At 40.8% G+C, this 23275-nt stretch overlaps 1 protein-coding gene across 3 annotated transcripts in view; it reads right to left on the reverse strand.

Moving 5' to 3' along the window:
- FRY (FRY microtubule binding protein) overlaps positions 1-23275 on the reverse strand; it is a 398737-nt gene that overhangs the window by 220364 nt on the left and 155098 nt on the right. For 2 of the 3 annotated variants that reach the window (XM_069467739.1, XM_069467737.1), the window contains exon 1: positions 9515-10027. The exons of the other annotated variant lie outside the window; for it this stretch is intronic. In XM_069467739.1, coding sequence (XP_069323840.1) covers positions 9515-9584 — 70 coding nt within the window. In that variant the 5' untranslated portion in view covers positions 9585-10027. Of the gene's footprint in view, positions 1-9514; positions 10028-23275 lie in introns of those variants that run through there. 3 annotated transcript variants of the gene reach the window in all.

Raw genomic sequence — 23275 nt, forward strand, 5'->3', positions numbered from 1 at the left:
GAAGAAAGCCCTGACCTGGGCTGCCTTCCTGCCTGACACATAAGTGAAGCAAAGATATTTGGAACTGAGGTGGTCATCTTGTGATCATGCAGTGACAAGTTAAAAGATTGGATGGTCTGGGTCCTTGAGCTTCTAAACCCACCTGGAACCTCCCATCTCCAGGCTATGGGTTGGGCAAACTAATTAAAAGTCTTTATTCCTTCAGTCTTTATAAGGTTATTCCATTATTTGTAGGAAAACCATCCTAAAATGATAAACATTTCAAATTACTAAATGGCAAAAGTATGTTCTATGTATTAACTATAACACTGAAACTGTGAACAGCATGTTAATGAATTATGAATAACAGAGGGATTTAGAAATGAAAGTCACTGATCTTCAGAATTCTACTTTAATATTTTCCAATTTGTATTTTCCTTCCCTCCCTCCCTTCTTTTCTTCCTCCCTTCCCTTCTTTTTCTCTTTCTTTCCTTTTTTCTTTCTCTTTCTTCTTTTTTCTTTCTCTCTCTTTCTTTCTTTCTCTCTCTCTCTCTCTCCTTCCTTCCTTCCTTCCTTCAAGCAGTTGACATTGTAGAAAATATGATTTGAATTTCAACTGCTCTACCCCTAACTCTAAGAAAGCGGTAGTAAGGACTGATTGCTAAAAAAAACAGATAACAGGAGAAAGAAAAGAAGCAGAGATAAAAGGGATTTGGGGATATTTAAAATGTACTAGACACTAGAAGTCCAGCTTCACCACTATACAATATATCCATATAACAGAATTCAACTTGCACCCTCTAAATCTATTAGAATTTTTAAAAAAGGAAAAAAAGTAATAAAATCTTCAAGATCATTCATAATTTTGATAGTTCTTAAAGTTCAACCATTTTAAATTGTTAGTTAAAAACAAAGTAGTTCACTTGCCAGACGAAAATGGGTCAGGTTTTCAAACACCTTCAAAACTGATAGCTCAATTGGCCTGAACTGGCATTAGGTTTCCCATAAAGATAAGCACTGGGGGGTTGTTAGGAAATGGAATGCAAAATCATCAGGCAAGACGCTAAATTGTCTCTGATTTTCCCATTTTCTTGTAGCTGTATTCAGTCAAATAAAACAGAAAGGAGACAGGTTGTCTTGAGCTCTCAAGCTGGATGAGAAGCTGACAACAGGCCTCAGGGCCACCACCAAATCACGAGGAGAGTGAAACAAAGCACTCAGTGTGTGGCCCTCAAAACTCCCTAGGGAAGCTGAAATTTTCTCACTAGAAAAGTAGAAGATTAATTTTGGGGATGTTAAAATACTACAAGTGATGCTATAGCTAAGACTACACTGTCATTCAATTGCAAGGCCTCATTTTTAGGGGAGCTTTGTTACAAATGTATTTTTCAGAAACTAAAAATTGAAAAGTAGCCTTTTTTAAAAAAAACCCTGCAATTTGTCTTCTAATTGTTGTTCTTGTAAAAATTTAACCGCTTACAATTTCCTAAGTCCATAGATAATCTATTCACCTAGAGCAACTTGTTTTTAGTTTTTCAGTTCCTCAACGCTGTCATAGAGCTTTCTACCTACATGTAGCCTGCTAAGTAAAGGTGAATGGTATAACAAACCCAACAACATTTCAGACAGATTTTTTAGTAGCCTCTTGCATCCTTATGATCTTTTTTATTTCAACATGGTTTAACTGTGATAGCTATCAAAACCTGAGAAAGTGTCCTTTAGCTGTATGATCATATATCACAAAACCTCCAAAATGCCAACAATTTCCATAAACGCCGTATTTCACTTTGTAGGGAAAAAAATGCCCAGACCAAGAATACTGACACTTCGGATTGGAGACACCCTGTTCAAATTCACTGGGTTGGATATACAGTCATTTTACTGTAAAAAGTAACAATAGAAAGAATCTGATAGGCTGTGTAGTGTGACAACGTTTTCATATTCAGAATGCTGAAAAGCAAGCTAGTGCGAGAAGCTTCCCTAGCTCTGAAATCCAGGCTTGAGATCCAGCCTCTGTTTACCAGTCAAGTTCAATAATGTACAACTTGACCTCCTTCAGTCCTGGTGGTGCAGGAGAAATAACTGACAAATATTACGATGTTTACATAAACCTCATTTTTCAGCGGAGGTATTCTAGACCCTTCATACTAATCAGTAAGAAACAAAACATCAGGTTTGTTCTCTTCGTATAAGGAAGTGAGAGAAGGAGACAACCAAGGTCACACACAGAAAAATAACTGAAAAACAGGGAAGAAAAACCCAATCTTGTATGTGTATAGTTGAAGCATTTTATTGATTCGACTCTTACATAATAAACCATTTTATTGATTGGCTGAATCTCTCCTGCATAAACGTAACATTCCAATGGAATTTTACTAAAGTATCACCCTAGTTAATCTAATACCCTATCCTTTTCATGACTGCCAAAATACATATTTACCTGTTTAAGGCTAAATTCAAAGAAGTCAGCCTAGTGTTTCTTAAGTATAGGAAAAAAAAAAATTTTAACGTAAATTTAATTGTATATTTCCATAATGTTGTGCTTGTGGCATTAGCTGAGAAACCCTAGAATTTCAAAGCTGTCTTCCACGACTAAACTACTTTGCACTTTGCAATTGATTAAGAACAGCAGAAGCAGTCAGAGTTGTATATCAAATTAGAGTTGATAAAAGCACTTAATGTAGATTTGAATGCCTTCTCGAAAAAGATTTCAACTCCCTTAAATTGACATGACAACAAATTCTTACAGCAGCATAAAAAGTATTAGCTGAAATGTTATGGCTTTGGCTTAAATTTCCATCTGCAGCTCATCAAATGACTAAACAGTAGAAAGGAATTAAACCAAATCAGACTCATTACAGAGTCTGATATGCTGGCAGAATATAAACTTTCGCTGCTTAGCATCTGGAGTTTTGGGTGACTAACATTTCAATGCTTGTGATTGTATGTTCTGTGAAAAAGAGGAAAGTTTAGTAAGAATATAGGTGAGGTATCTGATCATTAAATTTAACCTATGGAAATTTATAATTCATTCTATCTGTCTCCCTCTCTCCCTCTTTCTCTCTCACACAGACACACACATACCATTTCTCTTTAGTCCCCCAAATATTCTCAAGAGTGAAAGAACCACTCAAAATAAAGGATAATTGGCTTTAAATTTGCCCCATGTGCAAAATTCTGATAAACATGGCAATCCTCTTCTCATTTTTCTAATGTCAAGAACGCCTGTCTGACATATTTGCTGCTCCATATACTGAAATCTGGTCAAGTGTCCAGGATAAATAGCTTACATTTCCTCTCCTCCTTTAGCCATCTGCTAGAAGAAATATTTGAAAGTGTTCTTACAGACCATTGCCTGCAAACACCAGGTATCAGATTGTTCTCTGATGTAGTGAGAGTATAAATCCATAAAGTTAAAGTCAACAGAATCTATCAAAGACATCCTTCCAAATAAGATTCTCTAGAGCCTACAGTGTCTCTGAAACATCATTCGATACCTCTCCCTATGCTTCTTTAAGTCCTGGGAACTTCTGCATTAAAATACCTGAATTTTGAATCCAACCAGGAAGGAAGGGAAGCTCTAAGAGCCTCCATAGAGGATCGAGGTGTGATACATTTATGAAGCTCCCAAAACAAAGTGTGTCTTATGCACAGTCGATGTTCAGCAAACAGGTATTGAGCAGTGTTTGCCTTGCTTCTCTGACACTGTTAAATAGAAAGGCATGTTGGAGCAATAACCAAGAAAAATTAATGCTCAGGTAGTAAGATTTTTAGTGTAATACATCATTAAAAGGTAGATGTTCTTATGGAAAAGCCTATTCCCATTGCTCCTCCAACCCTGAGAGATACAATCTTTCAGCTCAGAGAGCATTGTCTTGTTTGTGTAACCAACAGTTCTATGATGGAGCAATATTTAAATGAATATGATGAATGGGATCTATCAAAGGAAAGGGATTAGTAAGAAAAAAAAATGAGGTTAAGCTGTGTATTATCTTGTTCCACAAATGCCATTCACGTTTCCAGGAAGTGGTTGGTTGCTAAACCTTCTGTACTGGGGCAGTGTGCAAATAATAGGTGCTTCCCAGAAGGCACCACATGGTGGAAAATTATAAATGTTTAAAAAAGAGGACCAAGAGAAATGCTACGGTATAAATAAATCCAGAAAATCTTAATACATATATTTTTTGGAAGGACTTACCTCTGTACTTCTTAAGTGATAAATAACATGCTATATTGTATTTTTAAAAATCCTATTCAAAGGTAAAAACCATGGACTAAGATCATTATTTGTTCATTTACAGGTGATTTGAAAACTCACAAAATATACCTACGTGATGCCATATAGGTATCTCTTATCACACAAACTGAACTTGGGAAGAATTAAGTCTTATCCTAAACTAGGAGCATTTAAGAAGTTTTCATAATCAATGCATCTCACTCATCAAATGAGGCCATGTTCTTGAAGGTGCTGAGCAAACTATAAAGGCACCAAATAAATTTAAGGTTTAGTACCAGCAACAGAACCTGCACAAAAATCTTATATACGGGCCTGTCAATCTGCAGAACAGCCCCCAACACTGTAAAATGTTATTTCTCATTAGCCCAAACTCACATTTGAGACCTTCTCATTCTAAATATCACATAAGCTCAAAAATATAGACGTTACTAATAGGATATCAAGACATATGTAACCTATTCAATTCCTTGAACTGTATCCAAAACTAATGAGTCATGGGTATTAAAATGTTTTGGAACAGATGCCTTTTAAATAAAGAGAATATTTGCATGTTATATCAGCTGAAACATCTAAACATTGGCAACTTTTTCTAATATCCTGAGCTGTTCCCAGATCGTAAAATTATCCGGGCCATCTCTCCTTCTTGCCTACTATTATTTGCCTTTCTGACTATTTCAGTTCTTATTGGCGACCTCATCGAGCAGCATGCAAAAGCAGGCAAAGAAGTTGAAATTCAATCATTTTTGTGCTGCCCATCCTGTAGATATAATAGTTTTATGGAGGAGCAGGCTAGAGCCATCAGGTAAAATGAGATACCTGAATTATAGATAGAGTTCCATTATTTCTGGAAATATTCTCCCTGATCTCACGGCTAAGATAATTAGGAGTTTGCTACTATTTCCCAAACAGGAAAACAACACATCAGAGAAACTTCAGCAATACAAGCAAACTACCATTCTAGAAGAAGCAAAGATCACACATACATTTTTATTTACTTTATTTACTGGAGTCATTTAAATTATGTATTTATATATACTTTTAAAACTGGGGGGGGGGTGGAAATCTACATGAAACATTCCTAACAGAAGAAATATACCTTTTCACTATAATCCTATTTCATAAAATGTATGTGTGTGTGCGTGTGTGTTTAATCAAATGACCACAGAGCACAGAAATGCCTATGCGAATGTATTATTTGCAGTAATGATGGAGAAGACTTGTGAGTACTCAGATCTCTCAGACAGGCCTGTGCTAAGGGGATGGTGCTCTCCAGCACTGGTGAGAGAGAGAGAGAGAGAGAGAGAGAGAACATGCGCGAACATGCGCGCGCGCGCTTCAGAGGGAGGGAAGGTGGGAGAGACTAAGAACTGGCAGAGGCATCAGCCAACAAAAAGTGAAAGTACCTATAAAGCACTAAATTTCCAACAGAGTACTTAAGTGCTTTGGGTGATTAAAAAAATGCAATTATCAGCTGGATTCGGGGAGGGGTTTATGGCACTTACTAGCGTCCTGGCTTTGAGCAAATCACTTTTGCAAGTTTCATTTTTTTTTCTCATCTATAAAATGTGGATAATACATAAACTCACAGGGTTATTAGAAAGAGTGGAAAGAGCAAGGAGTTGAATGGACTCTGAATGTACCTTCATTCTTCAGGCCCATGTTCACTGGGCCTCTTGGTGTGAACAGAAGCACAAGGAAGCCTTTGGGAGCTCTGAGACTGGCGTAGGGACACACACACCAGCTCCACACAGTAATACAAAGCAAGCCCTTCCTTCCAGGGAAATAGATTGGAACTATCCACTCTAAACTTTTTCTGTAGCAAACCAAAGAGAGCAAGGTGACTTTCTGCCACTGAGAACATTTCCAGGCCGAATCCCATGCTTCTAGAAGGTATACAACTTAGGGAAAGTAGGAATATTCTCATAGTAGCTGAGGTAGAAAAAGGGGTAAAGTTAAAAAGTAAATCTGGAAAAAAATGGCCTAAATCAAGCAACTAATTTTGACATCTATTCACATAGTTCCCTTCTCTGGGGGTGTAGTAAGTGTTGACTACTCACAAAATAATACACTGAGGATGCCAAGGCTAAGGGCAGAAATAGCCTAAATCCAATTTTAAGTGGGTTCAGAAGGGAGGGGAGATTTAGCATACATTAATATTATTTTTAACATTTATTGAGCATTTACAATGTGCTAGGTATTGTGCTAAGTGCTTTAAATCTTAATACTTCATTTTCTTCTATGAGGTACCTACTACTTTTGCCCCCATTTTAAAGATGAGGAAACTGAGACAGAGTGGTCAATTAACTCTTCAAGGACAAGCAAGCGCAGGAACTAGAGATCTGAACCAAGGCCATTTGGCTCTGCGGCTGTGCATTCTGTGTGAAGGTAGACAGATTAGAGGGCTGTAGCATCCACAGGCATGGATTTGGGAGCAAGTTAGCTAAACACAGAGGAGGGTGAGCAGATTAAGCATGGCTGGAGAAGAAAAACGACATGAGCGAGGATGGACGAGGAGCTCAAAGTGGATCCTGAGTGGAGGTCCCGAACACTCAGGGGCCAGAGGGAGCTGGGGAGCAGTTCTGATCCAAAGGAGAGCCCTTGAGCTGTCCAGATTAAACAGAGAAGGGCAGGTGGGCGCCATGGCCATGAACACCATGGGGCGGTGGCTGCAAGAGTCACTGCACAGTGGGGAAGAGCAAAAAGACAGGTGTCCAAGGGGATAGGAAAACCTCTGCAGTGAGGTCTACACAGGACATTTTATTTCCAGAGATCAAGGCCATTGTAATTCCCAACTCCACTCAAATGAAAGGGCAGCCTGACGGAGTGGACGTGCCAGTGAAGTAGAGAATGCCAAAACGAACACCGAATAAAAGCTAATATGTCTCACCAGGCAGTGACTGGTTCATTTAATTGGCTTGTTAACTCTTTGGAGGAGACATATATATGTAAAATTACATTTTCCCCACAATGTGCCATATTTGAAAAAAAATAATGGAAACCTTAACCTGGAAATGCTTATGGAATCATCTTTCCTCTCACTAATGCCTTGCAAAGCAGTCAGCCATAGTTATAGAGTTTGTTTTATTGCTTTTTAATTGTTGCACTTTTGTAAATAAGCACCACCATATAATTAGGAGGCTGCTTCTCTATTCAGGTATGTGGGCGGGCATCCTCGCCTGGCAAACCTGTGAGGCCAGGCATGCGCGTGCACAGCACAATTAGCCGCTTGCCCGTGCTGCATCCTCTCAGCCAAGGTTACTCTGAGTAGGCTGAGCCCTAGGGCTTCTGTTTTCTACTTTGCCTTCTACACAGACAAATTCCTTTCTCTCTTTGCTACCGAAAATATGTAAAACGTAGCATGGAGAGCTATGCTAGGTTGTCAGCAGGTTAGTGTTGTAACAAGCTTACAGAAGATAAACATAAAGTATATTTCCTCTTCCTCTTTCAAGAAAGGACTAAAAAACATTCTGACCTCCAAAGGAGCACTGGAAAACCACCAACTTCACTCTTCTGAAATAAAGAAATTAATATGTAGGGCAGAGACTGTGTCTTAGTCACCTCTTACAGCCCCATAGCCTGCCACATAGTAGGTGTTCAATAAATATTTGCTGAATGAACTGGAAGAATTCAAAATTGTGTCATAGATACTCTCAAAGTAGAAATCAACATTTTGAAGGATTTCCTGATGTACGCGGATGGGGTGAGGAGAGAGGAGTTTAGGAAGGGTATTTGAAAAGAGACAAGGCGAGAGAGATTTTTTAAAGAAATCCCACTGGTCTCAGTATTGTCACAATATAATTTTCTATCTAATGGGGCAATGACAAAAACTGATGGAAGAAAATAGTCTGGCCTTGGAATAATCGAGTGATGATTAAAAACTACATACTGATGTCAAACTCACAAGTGAGTTTTTTGTTACTGGAAAACTGCTCTATAAAGAACCCTGTATGTCAAATTCTTTTCATTAATGAAACAGTGGATAGACAAAGGAAGATTCATTCTTGAGTGTAAAGTATTACACAAATAAGGAATCCAAGTTAAATGGTTTATGGCTATAACAAATAAAAGAATGCTGTTTGGGCAACAGTATTACTCCCAAATGGCTTCCCACTTGTAGAAAAAGCAGCTTCAGATGAGCCCCATAGTGTATACAGTGGTGCAAAATGACCTGAAGAAAAAAATGGTTTCTATAGATATCATTTGGAGATGCATATCCCTGAATACCTTAAGGCTAAAGGTACTTTGGCTCTTTTCTCAAAGCAATTATGGCACAGGTTCTCCTGCCCAGGTTTTGTTTACATAAGAACAATCTTGGCCACAGGTCATTTGTGAAGGAGATAATTAATCACCAGCTCTTTGAGTACAGGTAGGTTAATTAGTATGCATTTAAAACAATATCAAATTTTTCTCGGAAAATTTTTTTATTTAAAACAATTAAAAATCAGTAATACCTGCCAGTCTTTTATCCAAAGCAAGTACAAAGGCTGTCAGTGAAATACAGAAGACTTAGTTTTTAAACTGTTCAGAAAATAAAAGGCATTGCTGATCACCTGAAGGCCTCATTTTAATTTGATTCCAGATCCACAGTGGCTTAGAGGTTGTCTTTTTGAACTAGCGTATGGTTAAAATCTTTATGTAGGTCAGAAATGGAATTTCAGAAGCCATCATATTCTGATACCCTAATAAATGATTAGGGCCAGAACCTCACTTGTTTATGTTTCAAAAAAGCATGCTATTTGGATTATAGCAAACATCTAGATTTTTAAAAAATTCAAATATTAAATGGCATTCGGAACATCATCTACATGGACAAGGGAGAGATTAATAAATCTACAGATGCCTCTGTATACAAAAAGGATGAGTCTTAGGTTTTGGACTATTAAGTACTTTTCTTTCTACAGACAATACCCTAATAAAACAATTACAAAGTACTCTGAAACCCTGCCACACCCCTCTGATTAAACCACACTTCACAAAATATTTAGATACAGCCTGAATAAATCAAATAAACATCGAGGCAGGAAATGCAGCCAGGAATGCTCCACCAGAGTCTGAAGGGCCATCTCACTTGAAAATTTAATCAAACAAAATCTACTGTAATTCCACTGCAGCCTTTGCACTTAAGGAAAGCTAGTTAAGTCTCTGACATTTTGATTTTCACAGCAGATGGAAGCAAAAAAAAAAAAAAAACTTCCTGGGCTCACAAACATATGTGTCCAGTAGAGATTTCAATTTCTCGAACCTTACGCAACATCCAGCAAACAAACAAACAAAAAAAGGTTATTTTCTATTACTCACTATTACTCCAGGATTTCAGTAAATATTTGATACTGATCTCAAAGAAGCCCGAATCCTGCTGGCTGGCCATGTCTGCGGCATACAAAGAGGCTCCTAGGACGGGGAGCCGCTGGAGGAGCAGGTACCGGGCGTGGAGATGTGCCTGTCACAGGTTAGTGATGTAAGCGCGGGGTCAGGAGCGGAGAGGCAGGCTCTGCAGATCCACCTCCGGCGGTGGCAGGGAGTCCTCATTTAAAGGACACGAAGGAGCGGGAGAGAGATGCTCGGCCGCTCCTCCTCCTCCGGGTCCAGGACTTGCTTCTTATTTGCTGGGCGCCGCTCTCGCTGCAGCGCTCACAGGCGGCGGCCGCCGCGGCTTTCATTTCTGGGCTGCCATGACCAGAAACGCCTGCTGCCGGCCGCCCCCATGCTCTGCGCCAGCCAGGTACGGCCCCGAGGAAGTCCCCACCTGAACTGCGATCAGCTTTCTCGCGGGAGGGAGGCTTTGCCGGCCTTCCTCCCCGACGCGGTGCGGGCTGCCTCCTGCCCACACGGCGGCCGCGAGGCCGAGGGATGGGCCCGGAGCGCCGCCCCCCGCCCCTGCCCACTGTCTCAACCTGAGCCACCGCTCGGCCTCCGCCTGGGCTGGGGGAGGAATTGCCCAGTTGCTGTGGATCCTCTCTCTCCAGCAAGGCTTGCAGCGAGCAGCCTGGGTGTGCTCTGGCTGCGACTTCCCCTTGTGTCTGTCCCTGAAACACACACAACTGCAGCACGCTGCGGTAAGCAAGGCTGCACCCCTGCAGCTGGTTGCAGCGACGTTTTAAAAAGCCCCATCCGTCAGCCTCATTGCAGTAGGGAAGCTGGATAACAAGATGTTTACCTGGGCTTTCCCCCACTCCCTTTCCTTTCATAGGAACAGTGGAATCTGCATTTTGTGCTTCCCCATCCCAGAAATGCAGTCGTTTTGAGGGGCACCTGAGCCCGAACGTGTGCACCCGAAAGGGACCGCGTGAACCAACTGCTTAGTCTGCTTGTTTTCGGAATGTCAGACTCCACCATGGATCTGTTTCTCAAGCCTCTCATTTCTAAGAATCACCAAACCCCAAAAAGCTTATTTTATTTGTATTTAAAGGATAAGAAGCAAAAGCATTAGATTCCTTGCTGTACAAAGGCTTTTTACTTCATGAATTCTTGATATCAGGTGTCCTGATTTCGGTTAGCTTTGTTTCACGTTATCATTTAGCTTGACCAGGGGATTAAATAAGAGTATTGTATTTTAATAATGACAGGCTATGTTTGAGCAGGTGGGATTTGGCCAACTATCTCATAAACCATGAGATCCTTCCCCCTCCCCAGTACATTTATGATTAATAAAATCAAAAGAATTAATAAACCATGTTAATTATTTTACATAGCAAATGTTGGGCAGATTCCCCAAATCCACACACAAATAGGACTTCCTAGATCAACAGTTCACTTGAAAAATGGAAGGGAAAGAGTCTAACATACTTTTGAGACAAAGAATTTTAAAATTTCAACACTAAATAAAACTTTTAGAGCGATGTCCTGAAATGCCCTGAGACACTTTATCAATATAATGAGCTTTCCAAACTCCTTACACTTACCCAAAAGACAAACATTCAACTACTCAGATTCCTAACTCCACTCATAGTGCTTTATTCTGATGAAATCTCTCATCAGATTGACTTCTTTTTAATTCATACACCTATTAGAGTTGATGAGCTAATGTTCTCTTATCACTTGTATTTTGAGTCTATGGATTCTAAGTAAAATGGGACCCAAAGGTTTTACTTCGAAATAATTATTACATCTGAAAACAACTTTAATATCCATGCCCATCTGATCTGGTGCCTCCCCCAACTTAGATGGCAATGAATAAACAGGGAGATCACACAGTGCGTTGGAATTAATGATGGCACGGGCTCTTAAGGCAGGACCCCAGGTTCCTACCTGGCACCAGCGCTTACTAGCTTTGAGACCTAAAGCAAACTATAAACCTTGGTAAGTCTTAGTTTCCTCATCTGCAAAATGGGGATAATAGTTGTACCTACTTCCTACAGTTGTTGAGAAGAGTAAATGACATTAGACATGAAAACTGCTCAGCACTGTGTCTTGCACATAGTTAATACTTCATTACATTTTAGCTAAATTGATTTTTATTATTATGAAACCTGAGTGACTCCAGGATAGAATTTTTTTTTTTTGAAAAGTTAAATACACTTTTGTACTACTTATGTGGTTTAGAAAGTATATTACTTTTGAACAACAATGGTAACTATTTGGGGATAGCAAGTTGGAGACATTTAAAATCAACTGCAATAAGCAAACATGCTATTCTGCATTATTACTCAAACAGAGAGAGATTCTTTCTGTTGATTACATAAAAGAGAACTTAACTGACTTTTAAATGTTTTCTATACTAGTATAAACATAGTAACTTGCTGAGAATGCCACTCATATATATTTGAAGAGAAACTATCATAAAAATTTAAATGCTATTTAGAAAAGAATGTTTAATGGCATCTAGTTTTCCCTGCGAAGAGTGAATCAGCAACTAAGAGCCCAGTTTCTGTCTGTCAGAACCTGACATCTTGTGCAGTGTATGCTTTTTCCTCATTCGAGTACCTTTAAAGAGAGCGTATATTGTAAAAGAACAGAAAAGGGCTTTGTTTTGTTGAAAGGCCTGCAAATCAAATAGAATGACACCTGCTGCAAGCAGGGATGAAACATTTATCCTTTTGTCTCCTCTCTCTCTCTAGGGGACTTATAAAAAAAGGTAGTCAGAACAGGCACCTGGACAGAGAGGCACTTTAAAACACAACAGTAAAATCTGAATCTGTCCCTGGCTTGCCACGTGACTTTAGATGTCATTTAAGATGACCTAAAGCTATCTCAGCTTTCATACCTTTGAAAATGTAGGCTCCTTTCTTAAAACTCTTAGGAGAACATACAGTGAGTCTTCAAGCAAGGAATTAGGCACAGATGTCGGGGGCTGAGTGAAAGATAACAGTAATACAGGCAGAGTGGAAGGCCTCAGGAAATGGTGGCAAAGAGTGGAAAAAAGTCACAAAGCAGCCTGATGAGTGATGACAATTAATGACATGTCTACATTTATAAGATGTTAATATTGTATTAAAATACATATTTTTAATCATATTTAATCCTCAGATCAAATCTATGAAGTAGGCCCATTTTACAGAGGAGAAAATTGAGGCTTAGAGTAACAAAATAAGGTCAAGGTCATATAGCTGATAACACTTAGGTCTACCAAATTTTAAACTCGAGTCATTTACCATAACTTTTTAATGTTTTCTTAAACCACAAGCAGGGCAAGAATCATAGTTACCAACTTCTCTAAAGAAAGTTCAGGAAGAAATGTTAAGACCCTCCTTATCACCAAGAGAGGTGATCCTGGTCCCCCGACTCTCCTAACCCACTCACTGCCTTCCTGCCTGACTTCAGCCTGGGTAAGGAATTGTTCCCTGGGGACTGTAGCCCCACGCCAAAGGAGTCTAGAGAAGAATGCCAGTGTTTTTCACATTAATTTGATTCATTGTACAGGTTGTGGTCTCAATAAGACCACCTGGTCTGAAGTGGAGGTGAGGAGAGTGAGGATGGAAATCCAGTATGAGCTTCACCCTCCCAGTTGTTAAGGGGTGGAATGGTCTGTGTCCACCCTGTGGGACTGCATCAGCCCTTTACAACTTGGAGAGTGGAGCTCAGACTAGATTTCCATCCTCACTCCAGACAAAGGGGTGCCTATTTTGTGACCAAGATACCGTACAGGCTGGTGGTAGTCCTGGGTGGTCAGTAAGAACGAAGAGAACAGAGTGTTTCAAAAAAGGGGGGACCCACTGGTTACCTATATCCCTGTGTCCCAGCCTGCCGTGTGGCAGAGTGGGAGGAGGGTGGTAAATGGTGGGTGGATTGTATCCCACAATCTACGGTATTTATTCTCCCCCTGCCTTGATTCCTGTGATAACCATCTGTCCTATCTCTCCCTTCAGAAGAGCGGTGTCTTACTCAGTTTTGCATCCACCACAGCTCTGAGCACACAGTAAGTCCTCATGCAATAAACATATGTTGAGTGTATACATGAGTGAACAGGCTTGTCTTGCCTGCCTGGTGTTATCTGCTGCCTGTGGGGGAAAAACGTGCAACAGAAATGCAATAGGTTTGTGTTTTAATTCATACATAATTTATTCTCTTTTAGCATTTTTGACAATTTTCAAGGCTAAAATGTGTGGCATTCAAAAAAAAAAAAATGTGAAAACAAAGCTAGGCAAACTGTCTGGGTGCATGCCAACACCAAAAGCCATTACCTAATGATTTTAAAGCATCTGATTGAGTTGATTGGGTTAGGATTGGAATCCGCCCCCTTTCCCTGTGTGGATGGGTGCACGTGGGTACACATGTGTAATTACTGTCACAGAGTGACATGTACATTCATGCACAGAATGTGTTAGGCAGAGAGAAACGTTTCACTAGCATCCTAAAAGAAACAAAGAAAAATTACTTAATGCAATAAAAAAATTGCTTTATCAATTTTTGATCAGCAGTTTCAAATTCCAAAAAAGCATTAAATATATTTTATTCCCACTATTGTATATTGTATCTTAAGAACGGTTCCAAATCAAATTAAGAGTCCCCTGGATTGAGAAAGAAAGACAGCAGCTGAGATCAATAGTGACAAGTATGGAAAAAGGGTTTCATTTTTCTTCAAGTAGTAGAATAATGGGCCTTTTAGAAATAACCTAAAGGACAGTGTCAAGATAAATAAACTTTTCTTTTGACCTATTTTAGATACACAATTTGGGCTGATCTACCCCATTCTAAGAAACATTGGAGAAAAAATATGCAATGATGCCACACAATGTTCATGTGGTAAGCATCAAATGCAATAATTGTTCCCTTAAAAAAAAATCCAACTCACATACATAAATCTTAACAAAAACAGATTCTGAAAGTGTTGAAAACATTTATTTCACTACTATCCACTGCAAATGATTTTTTTCAATGAATTGAAATACATTTAAATGTTTTTGAATGCAACAGAACTTCATTAAAGCAGAGCTTGTTGTTGCACAGATTCAGACATAAACAAGGAAAATCATGTCTCTTAAAATTGTTTTCATTTAAAAAAATAGCCTCAGAATTCATTTTTTTTTTTTTTCTTCCTTACTCAGCTCTCTTGCAAAGGAGTTTTATAAGGAGCTGAGGGTCAGGACAAAGGAACGGGATGTTAGTCTAGTGCGTTGGGAAGCCCTCAAGGATTTAAGCAGGGGGAAACAATGAAAGTTACTGAGAAGTGGCGGGGGGAGGGGGGAAAAGAAAGCCTGGATTTCACCCCACTGCTGCTCTACCCGTGGACGGCCCTCTCCACGCACCTGTCATCATGCAAGGTGTTTTTACAGGTCTAGAGTGGGGCAAGAGAATCGACATTTATTAAGTGCTTAATGTTGAGGTCTTGGGCTTCTAGGCTGTATTTTAGAGGACCTATATAGACAAGGGGCACACCTGCTGGTCATCTCCCTAAAACTGGCACTGAGACATCATTAGAATGAACTGGAATGAGGGCTCCAGTTAACCCAGGCCCCCACACTGATGAAAGGAAAATTGAGCCTCTCTTCCAACCCTGTTCCAGACAAGAATGGTGACTTCAGGAACAAATGTTCAAAGGATACTAAGAAGGGGAGTGATACTGCAGACCAGAGTCAAGTCCCTGCTCTATTATCTTGGAGCTGTGTTGCTGGCAAAGTTGTTGAGCACCTCATGGGCCCAGGTTCCTTGTCTGTAAATCAGTGCTTATCACACAGGTCTGTTAGGAGGATTGAATGAGTGTGTAAGCAGATGAAAACTGTCAAGTAGTAAATCTGTAGTGAGCAATGAACCCAGAATACGCAGCACAAAATGCCCCCTAACTCCACAGTCAGATAGGAAAAGAGGGAGAGAGGGGTCCTGCCCACCCCAGAGCGTCCCTACCTCTAGTCCTCTGCTGGCTACCAAGGTAAGGTGGACCTGCCAACAAACCTGAAGATTTGTAAAGGTAAGGAAAGTCTAAACATGTGCACACATAAAAAATATTTATTAATATCTTAGTACTTCTAATATTTGGTGCCCAGGGTAAACTTCCATCTGAGTAGAGATTCTAGCTAACTTAGTATCATTTCAAAATTTACCTAATTTAGGCTTCTAATCAACCTCTCAAAGTGGGGCTTCTACATATTTGGATATTATTTACCTAGATCCCAAACCAGGAGATGTTGTGGTTCATACATATTTTGCACACATGAAGATCTGACCTCAATGTCTGCAGAATAAAGGCATGGCACACTTAGTATTTAATGTTGTATTTGTAAACATGTGTGCAAAGAGAAAACAGGAGGATTTACACTGCTGCCGCTTATCATGAAAGTACACAATATTACTAATAACTTTACTATCCTATATTCAAATACCAAGAGCAACCTGAGAAATTATTTACACTCAGATACAAATAGGTCCAATATAACTAGCTATAATGTAGCCAACTATTAATAAATGATTATTAAATATTAAGCTCTTTCTGAAGAAGCAAAAAAAAAAAAACCTCAGCATTTGCTTTGCATATTATTATTTACCAAAAAGACACAGATAGATGATTCTAAACAGAATAAAAAAAATTATATTTATGAAAATCAACATCACCCTTTAGATTTGCCATCTAAAGGAAAACTAAGAAAATGCTGGTTCTTTCCCATATGAATGATAATCCAACAAAACAAAACAAAAAGGAGCATTTTCATAGTGACAAAAATTAAGTACCTTTTAGGGCTAGAGTAAATATTCCCACCAATGTTCCCAATTTCACACACAAAAATAAATATTAGAGTTTAAGTCATAAGGGACAGATAAACTTTTCCTGAAAGGTACCATTTAATGTACAAAGTGATTGAAGTCTACAATTTTTATATCAGCGAAGTTGGGAGAAATTAGAAATTCTGATTAATTGTTTTATACATGTACTACATATATTATATATTTTTTCTTCTAGATATTAAATTCTTCTCCTTCTGGGGGTGATCACGTGTTACAACAAACTTTGAAGGACTAGAAATTAGGAAACTCTTGATTCTACTTATTTTGAGCCTGATGCTATGACCTTGGGCACATTATTTCTCTACTAAAGAAAGGACACTGTTTCCCATCACCAAACTGCCTGGTCTCTTAGAGCAGGTCAACCTTTGATTTTCCATACTATTGGGAGGAACCATGGCGTGGGGGAAGCAGAGCACTGAGTAACAAATTATTTTACGTAAGCCTTTGGCATACATTATTTAACTTTCTGGCAACCTTCTCAGTTGTTTTGACTAAGCTGGTGTCAAGGGTATCCATGAAAGCACACGCTGGCTGACTGGCAGGAGAAGCTGACATAGGACCAAAAAATAACTGGGGCTTAGAAAGAGATAAATCAATATGAAAATGGTCAAGTCGTCCACTGTGAAGGTAATGAGGCAATATCAAAGTGCTTTGTTCGGCTCAGAGGAAAGCCAAGAGAAACTATCCAGCTAGACAAGTTCTGTAAACCAGGAATAAACAATAGCCACAAGCCAGTTTATTATCACTGTGATTAAGGACAGTGGAACCAAGGAATTAAAGGAATGTACAGCATCACTTTATTTGGAACTAGCACTTTAAAAAGAAGTGTCTCTCTCACTGAGCGCTCTGAATTCACCTCAAAGTCTCCAAACTGGCCATCTGTTTGTGGAGCTGCCTGCTATGGACCCCCGGCTCCTGCCTTTTAGGAGACTGTGGTCTAAGCCCAACAATAGTGTAGCCAGAGAAGCCCATTTATCACCGTCTCCACCCACAGGCAGGGCTCAGGCTCACAGTATTAGAGAATGTAGCTGTGAAGGGGCAAGTATATTTGGGAGCATAGAGAAAGCCTTACAAGGCATGTTTTTAGAAAGGGTGGGAAATCACCACCCTACTTTGACCAGACAGGCAGGGCTTTGTGTAGGAGGGTGGGGCTGCCAGAAACTGTCTAATGATGGAAGGCAGCAGCTCAGTAGGCTGGTGGGGAGAGCCGATCCAACTGCACAGCTCAGCTTGGGAGGCAGACGTAAGGTGGGGAGTTAATGATTTTTGCAGACCGTCAGGGTGAATGAGGTCACTCTGAGAAGCCCAAGGAACAGAGGTGGATGCTGACCCTCGGTGTTAGCCTTGGAGAAATCCAAGCTCACAGTCAGCTCAGCCCCACTCCACCAGGTGCTGCCCACAGTGATCCATTTTGTGTCTGCCCTATTTCTTTCTCATTTATAGGGTGCACATTATTCTACTATCCTATCTGCCCTGTACATAAAGTTGTTTCATGATCTCAGGGGAGATTATGTAGATGGAAGGGCTTTGTAGTCCCAGAGTGCTAGTGTTAGATGCTCAGAGCTCCATCAGTGCAAGAATCAGACAAGAGAGTGGGTGGTCCCTCCTTAGCCCCTCACCCTTCCTGGTCCTTGTAACAGCCTGCTGGACTTTGGGGTTTAGGCATATACCAGGGGTGTTCTTCTCTTTAAGTGGCCATTCACCAGCTCCAGGAATGTGCTGGTGGTTTGCCTGGGTCTTATCCAAATGCCACTCTGGCATCTCTGGATAAATACAGGATGGGTGGCAACTGTGGTCGGATTACTACTCCACCCTACCTCAAGCCTTATTTTCCACCTTCCTGGCTCCCCCAGGGAGTTCTCCCTTTTTCTTATCCTTTAAAATTATTTTTAAATATTTACTTTGTCTATGAATTCTTATATCCTTACCTTTGTATATCATTTCTCACATATATCATTTAAATTTTGTGTTCATACAACAAGCAGTAGCAGAAGAGTAAGGGAAAGGGATGTGGACGTGGGCCTTCTGCTGGACTTTTGGATTAAAGATAAAAGGTTCATGTATCACTGGACCTTTCCCAGAAACCACAGGTATAACACTTGTCCCCAAAGTTGTTGCTTGACTATAGAACACCAGTTAATTATGATCCTCATGCCATGTTAAGCACAGGCAGTATAACTCACATTCGAATGTGATAGAAATTATTCATGTTTGAAAATATAAAATATAAATTGTCATCACTGTGAATTAAATGAGCCCCTCCAAAGAAGTTACATGTACAGATACAATTTCCAGCTGATGAAAGATCTTAATTTTTTCATAATCCTAGATATTTTTATTAAAAACCAAGATATTTTTCTAATGACACAGAATAGGAAGGAATACATTAGATTGTATCCTACACAGTAAGGGTGAGGACTGTTCCATGAAATTTCTCTCTCTCTCCCTCTCTCTCTGTGTATATCTATGTACACATACACACAGGTGAATACTGGGTTGTAATGTAAAATGTATTTCTTATTGTGAGTCATGGATTTAAAAGTTCAAAATCCTCATACATTGCTAGTGGGAATGCAAAATGGTTTAGCTGCTATGGAAACAGTTTCATGGTTCCTTAAAGAGTTAAACATAGAATTGCCATATTATCCCACAATTCCACTCCTATATATATACTCCAAAGAAATGAAAACAGGTATTCAAACAAATACATGCACAGGCACGCTCATATCAGCACTATTCACAGTAGCCAAAAGGTGGAAACACCTCAATGTCTATCAAGGGATAAATGAATAAACAAAATGTGGTATACACACATGATGCAATATTATCCAACCATAGAAGGGAATGAAGTTTGGATACATGCTATGACATGGATGAACCTGAAAAACATTATGCTAAGTTTAAAAAGTCAAACAGAAGAAGGCTTCATATTATATAGGAAATATCCAGAATAGGTAAATCCATAGAGTCAGAACACAGACTAGCTGTTGCCAGCGGCTGTAGGGAGGGGGAATGAGGAGGAGAATCTGCTCAGTGGCTGAGGGGGGTTACTTTGTAGTGTTGGAAATGTGTTGGAGCTAGATGAAAGTAGCAGATGCGCAACATTGGGAACACACAAATTGTCCCTGAAGGGTCGCTTTAAAATAGCTAATTATATGTTGCTTCACCTCAATAAATTATTATATTTTTTAAAAAAGTTTGAACGCCCTTGCTCCAGAAGGCTTGTCACTAGGTCCACCTTTAAATTTGCATCGCACCCACTTGCGGTGCTGCTACATCGCCACCTAGTGGTGGAGACGCCTTCCGTATGGACTGCAGTACTAAAGATGCCAGGAGAGCCACTGTCACATCACAGCGGAAGCTCAGTATCTGAGGTCAAGCCCACGCCTTCACTGGGAGGTCTATTTCGTGAGTGTCTAGATACTGCACAGTGATAACTGTCAGCCACCTTGGGCACCAGGCAGGAAGGAAAGGTGGCTTCCAGTCCCGGCCCTGAAACAGTCCTCAAAAGTCACCGAATCTTTCTGGGGTTCCTTTATCTGTCTATGACATGGGAACAAACTTCCCTACCGCAGGATTACTGTGAGGATTAATATAGGCTGGCATAAGAAATGCACCGAAATACAGGTAGATGCTCACACGGTGTTAGTTTCCTTCTCATCCTTTGTGATTTCCAAAGATTCTTGGTATGGACTTACGAACCCCAAACCAGGTAACGCGTGCCGCCAAGAGGGCTCCCCCTGCTTCAACTGCTGTTGGGAGAAAGAAAAAGACTGTGGGTGTCTGCAGCAAAGCGGCAGGGACCTGGGGTGATTATGAAAAGGAGGGGAGGGGGCACCAGCAGAGAACACAGAGCAGAAACTCGATCGAATACGGAGCCAGGCGACAAAGCAGCAGCAGGGTTGGGAAGAGAGCGGGAAGGGAGGGATCCCGCAGACATTCTAGTTATTGCCACAAATGCTGCCTGAAGGTGAGAGAGAGAGAGAATGCCAAGAAACACACAAGGCAAAATATTTGGATATTTTTGCAAGTGGGCTTGCATGAAAGATTCCAACTTCCTAACGTGTTCTGCACACACGGGATGGAAGGCTGACAGGACTGTGAGATGGAGTTACAAACAGCAACCAGAAAAGAGACACCAAATACCAAAGCATGGGCTTTTCAAAGGATGAGGCCAAAGGGTACAAAGCAATTCAAAAAGTAAACATGAAAGGAAAGAAAGGCTCATGAAATTGGTTTGAAATAAAACAGGGAGTAAAATTACCAGAGCAGAAAGCACTTGCTCCCAGGTCAGAATAGTCAGGATCTGTAGGAAATTCTATAAAGTGGTACAATTTGGCATTGGAAAAACGGAAGCACAAAGTCAAAACACCATCTTATATCCTTCCAAGAACACGGACAGCGTTAATGGAGCAGGTGGTGAGTAGAAAAGAAAACCCCGCCAGCCGGTCAGGGAAGCAAGCGCCCCAGCAAGCATCCCTCACTCTGCAACAGTCGTTTCCACCCGTGTCCACTCCGCAGCCGTCCGCTCGCCTCCATCCCTTCCTCATGGATGACCTTGCTTCTGAGATGGCAAGAAATGTTCCCCCTTTTCTGCTGCCCAAAACACAAAGCCCCTTTCACCCCCTTCTCCTGGCCCCATTTTTACCTCCTTCTCCAGACTTCACCCCCATCGGTCTCTCTTGCTTCTTTCTAATTTTTTTTTTAACTCTAATCTTGTGACAGATTACTCCCTTGCACCTTAACCTTCCCCTTTCTATCAGATCTTTCCTGCCTTTATGGAAACATACTCAATACCTCTTCTCTTAAAAGCAATCAATAAACAAAACAAAAACCTTCTTATCCTGCATTATCTTCCAATTTCTACCTTATCTTCCTGATTTCCCAATCACTGCTTAGTGTGTCAACACAGCTGCCTTAACACACTGCCTTCAGGTCCTCTCCCTGTCTCCCTGCAGCCCATCCAGGCTGACTTCTTGGCCACCCTCCTGCCAAGGTGACCAACAGCCTCCACTTAGCCAGCGGGCACTTCTCAGTCCTTCACTTAAATGGCATCTCAGCTGATCCTGCTGATCCACACCCTTCTTTTTGAAACTCTCTTTTCTCTGCTTCCATAACCTCATGCTTTCCTGGTTTTCCAGGTGTGGTCCCTGCCTACCTCCCCAGGCTCATTTTGCACTCCCTCTGCCCCCTGGGACCCCTCCACCTCGGGGCTTAGCAGTGCTGTTCCACCAGCCTGGGGGCCCTTCTTCCTTGTCTTCTCTTGGCTAAATCCTCTTTGTCCTTCCATCAGTCTAAGTATTACTTCCTCAGAGAAGCCTTCCCTTGACTCCCTGGTCTAAATCCAGAGCCACTGTTAACATTTTTTTATTGCTACAAATAGTTTAATGGCACTTACCACAATTTGAAGTTATGCATTTATTATGTAATCAGTTTTCAAAATGATTTCTCCATGTTTGGATTATCAATTTCACCAGGTAGATTTCATGTTTATTTTGGACTCCATTTTACTCCTGTGTCCTCGGACACTGGTGAACCCAATAAACACAGCACGCGGTAGGTACTCAGTAAGTAATTATTGAATGGACAGCTATGCCGGTCAAGGAATGAATGAGCAAGTCTTCCACCCAGTGGCAGGGAGTCAGTGGCTTTACCCTGGCTGCTTCAGGCCTTTACTCTTCTCCATGCAAAAGCTGTTCATATTTTTTCAGGCTCTCAGATATCTGTTTGAACAAAGTCCCACTTGGACTAAGAGAAGCATGATGGAGTGTAAGCTGGCAGCAGAGGGTGGTGAAAAGCCAAGGAAAGTAAGCCGGAGAAAAATAGTCCCGATTTTCTCTGTGTTTGATTTCTCATTTCCCTGACACAACCTCCAACTGTGTCAATTGTAGACAGGGCTCCTTCCCTAAGCAGTGTGTTGTACACCTGGAAATTGCAGAACCTCTACGTGTGGGAGGAGAGGCAACGCACGGGAGGTATGGCGAAAGGGAAAACAGAAAGAAACTCTGAAGACAGGATCAACATCCAGTAGATCTAGGAGGGCTGGATCTTAGAAGTCATTGAGTCAAATCCACCCGTGATACAGATGACAACCTCATGCCTAGGCTGCAAGTGACTTATCCAAGGTCCTCACTGGTGGGAGAACTGGACGGACTAAAATCCAGTGCCTTTTGCATACCCCCCAATGCCTGTTAAGGTAGGGAGCTGGGACTTCAACACCATGACTTCTTGCATATTAAAGAAGACATTTCTCATTGCACCTATTTCACATCCATGCTATTCAAAGCCAGGTTTTACCTCTGCTAAAGACAGCTTGCATCAAAACCATGACATCTCTAATAAGATTCTGAAACTCTTTTTCTGCTTAGGAATAACTGGAGGTATCAGAAAGCCTCAGGACAGGTGTCTAAGACTGAGTTGTAATGTAAAAAAGTTTGGCCCTTAGCCTTTAAAACAGCATTAAGAGCCAGTTGATCTGACTGTTAATAAAGGGGGCAGGGCATTTCCTGCTGCTCTTGGTCAGTAGGGCTGGGAGAAATCAGCTTGACGGATTCAGTGACAGCTTATGAAACAGCCGCAGACAATCCTCCCTCCTCGTGTTTAGTTATTTAACACTCTCTGCTCCTCACAGCCAAGTTTCTTAAAAACTACCCACTCATTCCCCAATTTACTGCCACTCCAGCTCATTGGGAATGAGTGTGTCATAACCACCGTTGCCCAAACCCCCTGGAACCTTCTGCTCCTCACCCTAGTTGACCTCTTTATAGCATTTGGCATTATTGGTCAAATATTTTTTGACACCTTCACTTTACTTGGCTCCTGTGACATTAGTTTCCTCTGATCTCCTCTCACCTCTGTAACTGTTGGGTCTCATGGCCTTAAAGGGGGCTGCTTCTCTGCCCC

Source organism: Eulemur rufifrons, chromosome 4, assembly GCF_041146395.1.
Source record: "Eulemur rufifrons isolate Redbay chromosome 4, OSU_ERuf_1, whole genome shotgun sequence".
Classification (NCBI taxonomy): domain Eukaryota; kingdom Metazoa; phylum Chordata; class Mammalia; order Primates; family Lemuridae; genus Eulemur; species Eulemur rufifrons.